Source organism: Calonectris borealis, chromosome 10, assembly GCF_964195595.1.
Source record: "Calonectris borealis chromosome 10, bCalBor7.hap1.2, whole genome shotgun sequence".
NCBI lineage: Eukaryota > Metazoa > Chordata > Aves > Procellariiformes > Procellariidae > Calonectris > Calonectris borealis.
In genome coordinates, this window is record NC_134321.1 from 7,406,120 (window position 1) to 7,418,247 (window position 12,128).

At 45.2% G+C, this 12,128-nt stretch overlaps 1 protein-coding gene across 1 annotated transcript in view; it reads left to right on the plus strand.

Moving 5' to 3' along the window:
- The window catches only part of LRIG1 (leucine rich repeats and immunoglobulin like domains 1), a 91,952-nt gene that overhangs the window by 27,466 nt on the left and 52,358 nt on the right, over nucleotides 1-12,128 (plus strand). The window contains 1 exon segment of the mRNA XM_075158680.1: nucleotides 9,888-9,959. Coding sequence (XP_075014781.1) covers nucleotides 9,888-9,959 — 72 coding nt within the window.

Here is a 12,128-nt window from a genome sequence, read left to right on the forward strand (position 1 = left end):
CGGCACGGCCGGGCGGTGCCGTGCCCCGCGCTGCCACTGGACCGGGCACGGCCGAGCCCCGCTCGCCGCGGGCTCCGCAGAGGGGCGATGCCAGATGCGTCCCCAAACTTCAGCGTCAGGGTTTGGTGCTCTCCCCTCCCGGCCTGCAGCGTGTGCAGACGTGGTGCTGCTGGTCAGTGGCATCGTGAGGGCTGTGCCTGGTGATGTATTTACTGAATTAATATTTCTGATAAACTGTGGTGTTGGAGCGATGGAAGAATGTCTTCTCGGGTAGTTAAGCACTCTGAGATTACCAGAAATGCTTGCGGACATGATTGAAACCACTTGCATCCCCAAAGACAGCAGAGCACATTACAATTCTGTGTTTTAGGAGAAAACGTATCTTTGGACATTAGGAGAAATGTCTTTACTGAAAGAGTGGTCAGGCCTTGGAACAGGCTGCCCAGGGAAGTGGTGGAGTCACCACCCCTGGAAGTATTTAAAAGACGTGTAGATGAGGCGCTTAGGGACATGGTTTAGTGGGCATGGTGGTGTTGGGTTGACGGTTGGACTCGATGATCTTAGAGGTCTTTTCCAACCTTAATGATTCTATGATTAAAATATGGGTTACTGGATATTATTGAATGATTGTTGACCTCGGATGTTTTCTTAAATCGTGGAAACTTCTGAACAGTGTTCGGGGAGTTTCTGAATTCTCTCTCTTTTCCATCTATACTCGACCTGTAACCCACAGCTGGGTTTTGCAAAGTCGTGTGTGGTGGGAGGGTTGGGTAGCCAGCAGGTGAATGTATTGCTGTGGGTCTTTCCAAGCATCTGAAAAAGCCAAAGGTTTAACTTGGTTTATCTGCTGTGAGTATTTGTGGAAAAATTGCACAACTTTCAGATGAAAATATTTGCTTTGCAGAAGTAGCAATTTTTGAAACTGTAAATAGCACTTAATGCTGATTTACCAATGTAGCTGCTGTTAGCAGTTAATGGAGGCTTAGCAGTCGTTCTAAGGTAGACATGTATAGTAAATTACATAGTTGTTAATCCTCAATAAATTGGTTTAGTATGTTGAATACACAGTGGGGAACCTTAATTGAAAATGTTAGTAAAGAAGTCATGGCCTTTATTGATTTACCGAAGAAACACAGTGGTGATGGAAGCAGGAGCAATTTGTTTCGCAAGTATTTTGTTTATGAGCTAGGCCTCCAGCCCTCGCTTCAGCGGTTTAAAACACAGCGTGCTTTGCCTTGTGGAGGCAAAATCGCTGAGAAAGAGATTTGCCATCAAATTAGAAGAAGGTGAGTTTGCTCTTACGCAATGGAACAAACAACTTGCAGGGTTTTGGTTTTGGGATATGTCTTTCTCGTGACGGTAGGTAGCACTTTAATGAAAACAATAAACCCAGAACAAACCCTCTGGGTGTCTGGGCAGATGAAGGGTGGAGTTTTATTTGTGGGTTAAAAAAAACTTCCACATCCTGCTCTTTCCAACTTCTTACCTGTCACAGGTGGCAAACCAGGATTGCTTTATGTTAAATTAAATAGTTATTTTTATTTAGATGTCCGTGCCCCCTTTGAAATGTGTTTTTGCTTTGAGGCAATCCTTGCAGCTGATAGCTCAGTGTGTTTTGGAGAGGATCAGTCTCCTTCAGGTAGTGCAGCTTAATAGAAGCAGCAAATACAGTGAAAAATTGCTGCAATTAAATACCGCCTGCTCTAACCCTTGCAGCATCCCCTGTTCCCTGCGTATAATACTGCCCTTGACTGGGCTGTCTGATTAGGAGCAGAGGAACGTGCAATCCTAATGGGAGGGTTTGTAGCCTCAGTAACTGCGGGCTATGTGGCTGCTGCTAGTGTTTTTTTCAGAAGCAGAGAAAACGTTGTTGAATACCTTGTCATCCATGCTTGCTTTGTCCTGCCATCTTCTGTTGGTTTGGTCCCTGCTGGCTGCTGGGAAAGGCTGTACGTGTCCCCAGGAGAGGGAAAGGCTGTACGTGTCCCCAGGAGAGGGAAAGGCTGCTGGGGCCGGTGGGGCACTCTGCAGAGACAAGGGCTCACAGTCCTCACTGCCACTGAGGCCATCGGATGACTTTCAAATTACTTCACTTCTTGAAATCTCACTTGACTTTTTTTGGAGCATGGAGCAGTTGAAATACTGAAAAAACTCTTGTTGAGTGGACCAGGATTAAGCCCTGAAATATGAGGGGTTTGAAATGAGTATTCTTACATCTTTCCTGGTGCTGCAGAGGCATGGCAAGAGGTCTGTAAGCACCTGAGCTACCCAAGTGCTTTGCACATGTGTTGTGATGTACTTGCATATGTGTGTGATTACGTAGATTAAGCTGAAGCTAATCTTTCTTTCTTTAAACAAAAAAATCTAAAACATTTGGGATGTTTGGAGGACATGGTCTTCCAAGCAAAATAAAAAAAAAAAAGGGCAGAAAAGAACTCCACTTTACTTTTGCTAAGGTTATTAAAATAGGAGGAAATGGGATCCTAGGTTTTGTGAAAACACATTTGCGTAAACCGAACAGGGCCTAAAATAACCTGACTGCCCTTTTTAAAGAGACAAATAAGCCTGTAAGAGTTCCTTGTTGTAGGAGATGTAGAAGCCCCAGCAGCAGCGTAGTGTTACCCAACGCCCTGCAAAGGACTTCTCTGCCCTTCCTCAGCCGCCGAGAGCGTGGTTGCTCTGCCTGTTGGAGCCAGGGAGCAGGCAACGATAGAGATATTTATGTTTGCAGCCTCGTGCGAGCAGACCGGCTCTGGTGGTCGCTTACCAGGCTTGTACGCGCAGGCGTCGTTACGTGCCAGATGTGTGGTCTCTGCGAGCGGAAACCATTGTGAGCACAGACTGGCAGAGCAGGAGGAAGGGCCAGGGATGAAAATGTGTTCCTGAAAGTTACTTGAAGATAATTCCCTAATTCCTTGAACCATATCAACCACATGCTAAATTAAATTGTAGTCCGGCACAATGCTTCTCAGTGATGTGGTTTTAATTAGTATTCTTTGCATTAATGACTGCATGCGTCTGCTGGAATCGGCGTGGTATTGATTCTTTGGTGATCATGCTACAGGAATTTCCTTTAGACAGTATTGTTGGTCATGACTGAGAGTGATTCATGGTACAGTTTTCTTGGTGTCTGGATGACCTCTCAAAGTTTGTCTTCACTGTCAAATTAGCTCATATTATGGCTTGAGGGTTGCCCTTAAGTTGACTCCTTTCTGCACATAAAGCCCCTTATATGAGCAGGCTATTAACCCAAGCTAATATGATGCTGCTGCTGCTAATTTGAGCTAGGGCATAAGTAAAGCCTGAGTGAGCACATTCGCTTAGCCGCTAACAGGACCTCTCGGTGATGGGGCACAGCCTCACCCACGTGGGTGCTGCTTGTCCTTCCCATGTCCTGGAGAGTCCCCTTCTCCTCTCCAAAGCACTTACAGCAGCAAGCTGGGACGTTCACCTCTCTGGTGCCCTGTGTTTTTTTGCTCTTACCTCCTTTTAGGAGGTAAATCTTGCTGATGCTTGGTGTGGGACATTTCTGTGCCCCAGCAGTGTCCCTTTTCTTGTGCACTGGGTGCCTTGCACAGGCAGGCAGAGATCCCTGCGGTACGCTGCAAAAGAAATCATGAGGGCAGCCATGGGCACCCCAGAAACGTGAGCATCCCAGAGGCTGCGCAGCCCAGTCAGTCTAACCATTGCAGTATTGCTTAGCAGCGCGGGAGCTCGTGCTTGAGGCTGGCTGAACTGCAAGATGTAGCGTGGGTGCAGAGCCCTTCAGTGCATCCTTCAGCAAAGGTGTATTTCTGTTCTTTGTCCTTCCTGACCGTAGGCCTGTTATGCTGAGTTTGGGTGCAGTGGAATAGAGATGAGGATGTTGAGGGGGCTGAGGGATGCAAGAATCTGTGGTTTTTCTATCAGTTTAGCAGGCGGATTCAAAGGGAACCCAGGAATGGCGGTGGTGGGGTGGGCGAGTGATTCCCCAAGTCCAGGCTTCGGCTTCTGGCAGTGCACCAGCCACTTGAAAGGAATCCGCAAGAAATGACTCCAGAAGGTAACAAGGACTGCACATCTAGTGTGTGAAAGCTCCTTCTGACTCTTATCACTGTGGTGGCTTATGCAACTCCACTTAGTGGCCGTTTGTTTTAGGGGGAACTGGAAAAATCCCATTTAAGGGAAGGTGTTGCCTTGCAGTGCAGCTGTGTGTAGCTGGCACTAACTGTGGTAGCTGTTTGGCTGTTCTTCCTTTAAGGGAGTGTATTTGGGGCTTGTCTTGTGCACAAGAAAAAAGAAAAATGGGCTAAAGCTGTTCCTTTCTGTCCTTACAGTCCATACAATCACCTGAATCCTTGCAGTCTCTTTGATCGCTTTGTGCTTCAGCGTTAAGCCTCGTGTGTCACTGCTTATGAGGACTCTGCTATCTCTCTGGGAGCTCAAAAGCTTCTTTAAAAGAAATTCGAGTGTGCTTTCTTCCCTGCACAGCTGTGTACTTTTAGCATGGGCAATGTGTTCCCTCTCTTGTTCCCCTGGCCCCCATCCCCAAGCTAATTCAGCTGCGGCCATGCTTTTCATACCCAATCAAGTGTGCATGGGGCCTCCATTCCAGCGTTGTAAAGCCATCTACAAACATGTGGGAAGAGGATGGTGCCTATTCAGTAAGCTGCGGACTAGGCAGCTATCTTTCGACAGATTAGCCAGAGGAATTTCTATTGCAGGGCTCGATTGTTCTGGGCCCTCGGCTCCCTTTTGTGCAGGAGCAATGAAAAGTTGTGTTATGACAATGGTTGACAAAGTGTTTAATGAAAGCCACAGTTGACAGTGGCAGAACTTCGAGCCATCCTCCTTCTCTCCAATGCCTGTCATCAAAAGGTGCAGAAAGGCTTTTGACATAATCTTCTGCACTGACAGATAAATGATTTTGACATAAGGATCGGAAACCTTCACCGCACTGAAAATTCAGCCATCATCATGGTGAGCAGAGACTGGGAGCCAGATACGTCTCTATTCCTTTGTCTGGCGAGCCAGCCAGGCACCTCTGTTTTCAAAAGAGAGATGGCTTTTCTCCATACTGGTCAAGTTCGCAAAGCAGAGGCAGAACTTCTACGTGAACTCCCGGTCTACCCCGCACCTTGCCCAAGGAGGCAGGATTGGCATCTCATGGTTCAAAGAGCTGACTGGTCCCTCCTCGCTGGCAAGAAGGACTCTTCATGTGACAGCATTATTACTTTTGGGAGGTGGTTTCAAGACAGGCTACGTACCTGGTTATTTAACAAGGCTTTCCTTTCAGTCTCTGCAATGTTCAGTGATCCACAGTGCCATTTTCACAATGCTAACTAAAGGCAAACACTGCTCTTTTAGAGACTGGAATGGATGAATAGACAGAACGGGGACCTTCCCATATTGATTTAACAGGCTCTCAGTTCCCGACCGTGGGCATCTTAGTGACAGGAGGGGAAAAACCCTACATTGTTGGATTAGCCAATACAAGGAAGACTTGAAGTATGTAATGGATAAATAATGTGCAGAGCACTTCTCGTGCCATTAAGTCAAAATAAAGTTCAAAAAAACCCACAAACTTCAGATCAGCTTCTATTCCACAGGGAGAAAAACAATCCGAACATTAGGGGCCACTCAAGTTCGTGGCTCTGCTCAGTCTTTTCTTGCCATCTGTAGAAGCTTCTGACCTTTGTAGGATGCTTCCCTGAAGTTACAGCCCAGGCTCTTGTCCAGGATTTATGTTGGTTGTCTGAATTCTGTTTTCTTTCCACAGTTACCTTCGAGGGATCAAAATACCCTTTCATGAGTAATTAAACAGAAACATGTACCCATACAGAGAAGCAGGCAGGACACTGGGCAGTCTGCTTTCTGTGTGGGTATGCCCACACTCGGGCTCGGCTAACCCCATATGTAGATGGAGGTGCCAGGATACGGGCTGACTGCATGCCAAAGACGTGGTCTCTTGGGACCGGCATAAAACACTGTAGATGATGCTTTATAAACTGCCACTTTGAAGAGATGCCTAGCACCTGAGATAGCTCAGGTTTAGGGGAGCGCTGATTTGGGAAAGGACGGGGTTTTGGCTTTGGGTTTTGAGGGCTCTTTTTCTTTGAAGAAGATGTTTTAAAATACTGATGGCAGAAACATTTGCTCAGTGAGCCATTGCACTACTGCATGGCATCAGACCAAGGCGCTCCTCGAGAAGGAACACGCTCTGTGCTATGGGATAGCAGAAATGTGACAGTTTTCAGCGATAGGACAGCTGTGCCCCCAAGCTTGGCATCCCCAACCAGCCTGCATTGCTGGTCTGGTCAGCTTGGAGAGGCCGAGCTGATGGGGACGTTGCAGCCCCTGCAGCGCTTCGTGCACTGCCATACATTTGGGACCCGTGCTTAGTCATGGGGGAGTGTGATATGCACCCATGACCTCAAGTTTTGAGTTCCCTTCTTTATTTGCATTACTGGAGCCCAACCAAGATTGAGGCCTCATTTCATCAGCATCGGGCAAACCAAGACAATACCTACCTCAATTTTATTTACAGTCTAAATAGACAAGACGGACAAAGGGTGGCTGTGGAAACAAAAGCTCTAGAGAGGTGATGTGACATGACCCGGTCACCCAGCAGGAGATGAAGAGAGCCGGGAATAGACGGAGGTTTCCTGACTCCCGGTCCCGATGATCTATCTATTGGAGCACGTTAATTCTTTCTCCCATTTGAATGCTGTGACTAGCATGCCAAATACTGTCTAGTGAGGGGATCCGAGTTCTGGGAAACACATCCTTTGATTGCTAATGCTTCAGGGTAGAAATTCTTGGGCATTTTAATGTAAGTTAAAATACAGCTAGTTTCAGAAACTGAGTAAACTGTTTATTTTGGTGTATCTATTTAATTTCAAGTCTCCTGTTTATTTTGCACTGACTGTATTTCTAGCTTTTATTTCCTGACTGATTTTTGAACAGTGTATTGTATGTTTGATGGCAGTTGGAGTGGGTAGCGTAGGGAGAACTGCAGACTTTGGCATACAAGAAAGTGGAGTTCACCTGTATTTCTGCAGCAACCATTGGAAAGTCTGTCTGTTGCTGGAGTAGGCAAAATACAGCTGTGCTATCTGAAGAGCCAGCTACTGTGCAATAACTTTCATGTTCAAACTTCTTGAATGGCAGCAACAATAATCAGAAAGTTGCTTTAGATGATGTTAAACCGTGGCCATGAAATCCTTTAATTTACGCAGACCTTTGTTTTTTCACTTGTGAACTTCTAAAGTTCATGTCAGCATCAATCAGTGCTTGAGCACTGGCTGAGCCAGGGATCCGGTCCCTTTGACAAGTGTAGGGATGATCAGTTTGGTGCCTGTGATTCTCGGTGCTTGATTCATAAAATAGCTTCTTAGCCTATTGCAGAGGAATGTTTTGAGGATAAATACGTTACCTTAAGAAATGCAAAGATTTGCAGCAATAGAAGGTATAGAAATGCACGAAAACAGATGGATTCATGCACGATCATGACCATGGTTGTATTTCCCCCTTACAGTTTGTCACTAGTATTTCTGTGTCAGCTTTATCTTTATTGAGTTGAGCATATAGGACGTTACCTGTTGTATTTTCTCTTTTTACTTGTACATCAGGCAGGGACAAGCTCCAACCTGATCTTGCTGTGTGGTTTTAAAAAAAAAAAAAAGTAGTAATGTAATCTGTGGGCAAATTGCACTTTAATTCGTAATTGTGCTATGAATATGGACTTGGCTTTCAAACGCACTCTGAGTTTAAACTGCAGTTTGACTTTTATTTAGATAAATGCCTTTGAGTTCATAGTGAAATGGATATCTGCTGTAGGCTGGTATTGATTTAAAGGTCTCTTGAGTGTTTTAAAAGACAGTAGGGGCTTACAGGACAGCATATTTTAAAACTAGATGCTTGGTTAGGCTTTGCACTCCTGTGTAGTTTCAGGTCTAGATTCTATTAAGAGCCAGCCTGTGTTGCTGATTTGTAGAGCCTTCTTTCACAGCAGGTATTGGCAAAAAATTGAACATTTCAGGCAGGATGCAAAGAGCTGTCTTCAGAGCCGGCTGCTCTGAAGTGATGAGGAACGGTGTGTGCGTGAGAACTATCGAATGGTTCCTGCGTGCAGGGGAACGCTTTGAGGACTTCCCATAAATGCATTATAGGAGGGCAGGTGATCAATAACTGCTTTTTAGCTGGAAAGAGGTATTTGTCTCTTCCTGCTCATCATGGAAAGTTGGTAGGTTTTGTAGTCTTTCAAGTCTTGGTGTTGGTAAGCATTGCTGTGGGCTTAGATTTCTCTTTGCATTACCACAAAGTGCAGTGGGTTAGACTCGAACAGGAGGTCTCCGGCTATGCTTTTCTGGCAGCTGCTCTTTTTTTGTGTCCCTCAGCTCTTGGGTCACGTAGCATGGGTAAAAGTTCAGTAGGTGCCTCGGTGACTTAGGTCTTGTTTACCTGTTTGCTTCAGACCTGCTTGGGTTCTGTGGGCACAGCTTTAAAACAAAGAAAATACACAAAACAGGGAAGATTGGCCAGTTTTCTAGTCAGACTGGCTTGGTGGTTTGAATAAGCAGCTGAATGTTTGAGGGCTTATCTAAAATCAGGCCATGAATCTTTTGGGTCATGTTCAGAGGTGCAGTAAGAGGGTGTAACCTCCCTGCAGAGGAGACAGGAGCGTTGAATTTTACCCAGGATAATATCCTAGAGCAGGGTGTGGAGCAGGGTAAAATTAAAGTAGGTCCCCCTCACAATTTCCTTACAACTTATTGTGGTTGCGTTTCTGCTACCACCCATCAATTTGCCTCCTCCCTCTTTAGATTACACACTCACAGGAACATGCCAACACTGCATACATCATGTTAATTAGGCCATTTGTTAATTTCCACATCATTAGTCACTTGGTCTTAATTGATCTGTGCTCTCCTGGTAAGTCCCTCGCTGCAGGTTTGACCTGTCGTATGTGGTGTGCTGATTGTGCATATCTTGGAGAGGGGACTTTGCTGTCGCACCGTGTGATGCTACAGCAGAGCATGGCAAAGCTCTTCCTTGTGGTTTTCGAGTCGGTACTTTATTTGCATTATTTTGCCTGTTTGCTGTCCCTAGCAATCCTTGCAGTGCGTTCCTTCCAGAAGCACATGGAATTCTGGCTGTATTTCCAAACAGGGATGTCCTGCGAGGCAGGTCTGCTCTCCCACCAGGCTGTTTTCAGATAATACAGCACAACCTATTTGCCATCTGCCCATGACGTGCTATATGATCTAGATTTGGATTGTCGGGTAGTTGGAAAGCGTTGGTTCGGGTTGTTGAGGAACAAAGCATGTACTACTACATGACTGGCTGAAAGCTGTAATCACTGATTAAAGGAACATTTACTGTTACAATAATAATATAATCTTGTTAGAAAACATAGAATATATTTTATGTTTACACATAGTAGGTGTACATACCTACGTGTGTATATTTTATATGTAACACACAGTGGTATATAAAAATACTCCATGTGAATATAGCTATAAAATATTTAGCAGAGGGTTTGTTGATTGTTTCAGTTCAGACTTTAATTTGTCAGGAAATATCCTATTCATCTGTGATTAGTTTTGTGGTTGTGAATAACCAATAGAAGAATAATAAATGTAATTGTGTAATATAAAGACAAATTAAAACCACACTAATGCAAAAGAGGAAAAAGCTTAGAGAGAGCTAGATAACATTTTGATCATGGAACTAAACTCACTCACTCATGTATTCAGCAGAAAAGTGCTGCTCTGCCATGTTTAAGTGCTCTTGTTAAAAAAAAAAACCAACACCCTCTCAGTGCAATCCAGAATAATTAAGACAACTGTGTTTTGCTGAGCACGATAACTGCAGTATGCTGATCCCACTGTCTTTTATTTTAACAGAAACCTGAGCTACAACAAGTTGACGGAGATTGATCCTTCTGCCTTTGCAGGGCTGTCGAACCTGCAGGAAGTGTAAGTGTTCTTTCAAAGGTTTTAATTGTATTTTGCCAGGGCAGCTTGTGGGCCAGGAGGAAATTGTATATAGTTTCCTAAGACAGTACCTTCCTTTAGCTAACTTGAGTGAGCAGATCCGAGTTGGTGTGGAGGTTTTGTTCCTCCATATTGTACCTGTGCTGTTTTTTTAGACTAATCAATTGACAGAGCACAACATCCCAGTTAAAACAGCATAGCTGTTATTGGAAATCATTGAAGTTTGCCTCCCTCAGTCTTGTGCAATGCTCTGAGGGAGCAGTTCAGCTAACACACCTGAACATACACACAAAGCTCCTTGCTGAAAGGATAACCCTGAAGCAAGGCAGAACAGCCTGGATTGTGATACCTGATGCCAACCTAACCCAAATCTCCCAGGAAACAAAGGTGTAGTGTAGTGGGTAACAAAGCACTTAACTGTGTCTCCTCCTCTCTCAGACATTTATGCTCCTTTTGGAACCAGAACAAATTCTGTTTGAAGTCGGCTAGGAGAGGCTAAAACAGCAGAGCTGTCTTCTGCTTTGGTGGGGGAAGAGAAGGAGCTAGTGAAGGTCTGCCTGGCTGTGCCAGACCCCAGTTGCTGGTAAAAGAAACCTTGTTTGGGGAATCGCAGGATTTCCTAGCTCCTGATCTGTGTAAATGCTCAGCAGTTACACTCGCGGCGAAGCTGCGCTTGTCAGCTATTCACAGTGATTCCTGGAGCTCCGATTTTGGGTTTTGAAAAATGAAAGTGACTAAAATTGCAAGCGGTGGGTTGAGGTAATGAGCTCGCGTTTGAATGTTGAATCGCTGGCATACTTGAGGTTTGGGCTCTGTTTGAAGAGCTACTGATGCCTCATGGGAAACTGAAAAAACATTTCCTTTCAGAAACAATACTGCGCTCTGTGTATATCATGCATTTTCTCTTGTCCTCTGTCTGTTTTCATTAAGTGTTGGCTCTGGGGCTTATGGAGGGGCCAGATCCTGTGATTCTCAAATAGGCAAAAGGGTTTGCTACAGTGGGAGTTCTGCCTGACTGATGCCTGCAGGATTGGTCCTTGTAAGCATCTCTCCCCTGGCCTGATTGCCCCTGGCTCCCCTGCTTACAGTAATAGTAGGGACTTGCTAGGGATCATGATTAAGTGAAGAATATGCATCAGGAGTGACCGCAGTGCTCTGAAATCATCATGATCATCCTAGAGAGCAGTCAGGGAGGGGAGAGAAAGTGATGCAGGTCAGCAAAACCTGTTTTCTGGATCTGTTTTCTCAACTTTTCTTTAAACTGTGGAAAGCCTTAAATTACTCTGTACTTAAAGAAGAGAATTGCAGCCCTGATCCCATGAGACGTTAGAATTATCCTAACATGATTGTGGTTTAGCAATAGCTTTATTTGTGGAAGTGCCTGAAGGCATGTGACTTCAGGGAGCGTGGGGCTGAGAAATATGTACGGCTTCTGATTCCTTAGGTAGGGAGCTCCCTTGTGCAAAGTGCTGCATGCGTCGAGAGCAGGACAAGCCCTGCGCTGAACAGACAGCTGCTAAAAAAAGATGTCAGGGTTCGGGAGAGGTAAGTCATGCAGCCTGCAAAGCAATGGTGCAGATAAGAGCTGCTTGCTGTGTCAGAAAGGCAGGGTTAGGGAAAAGGGAGAGAGCAGAGGAGTGAGTAGGAGGGAAAGGGAGCAGTCAGAAATGGGAGACTGGAAGGGAGGCAGAGGTCTGGAGCAGAGCCTGGAAGGCAGGCTCTGGAAAGTGTGAGGGAGAAGCTCTATTAAAAGCCCTATCTACCAATCTTGGTTGCTTTTGAATAACAGCTAAACCACAGACCACTGAAATAAACTGCATTTCAGAAAGAGAACCACATCTGTACTGCCAGAGCATCTCCTTTCTGAGTTTTTTTTTTTTTTAAGCACTTTACAAACATTCATGAAATAAGCATCATGCTGTGGCATGTCTTGAGAGCAAGTCAGTGTTTTGCTGTGCGTGCTGTGCTGGGCAAACCAAGTCACCCTCAGGGAAAGAGATTGCCCCAAATAATAGATGCATTGATAAGACCTGAAACCTCCCATGATGCTTCAAACACGGTGCCTGTGGTTCCTGAGCATTGCAGATGAGGCTCAAAGCTCTGTGTGTGTCTCTGTATGTGAATAATTAGTGCGATATATTTTGGAAACCT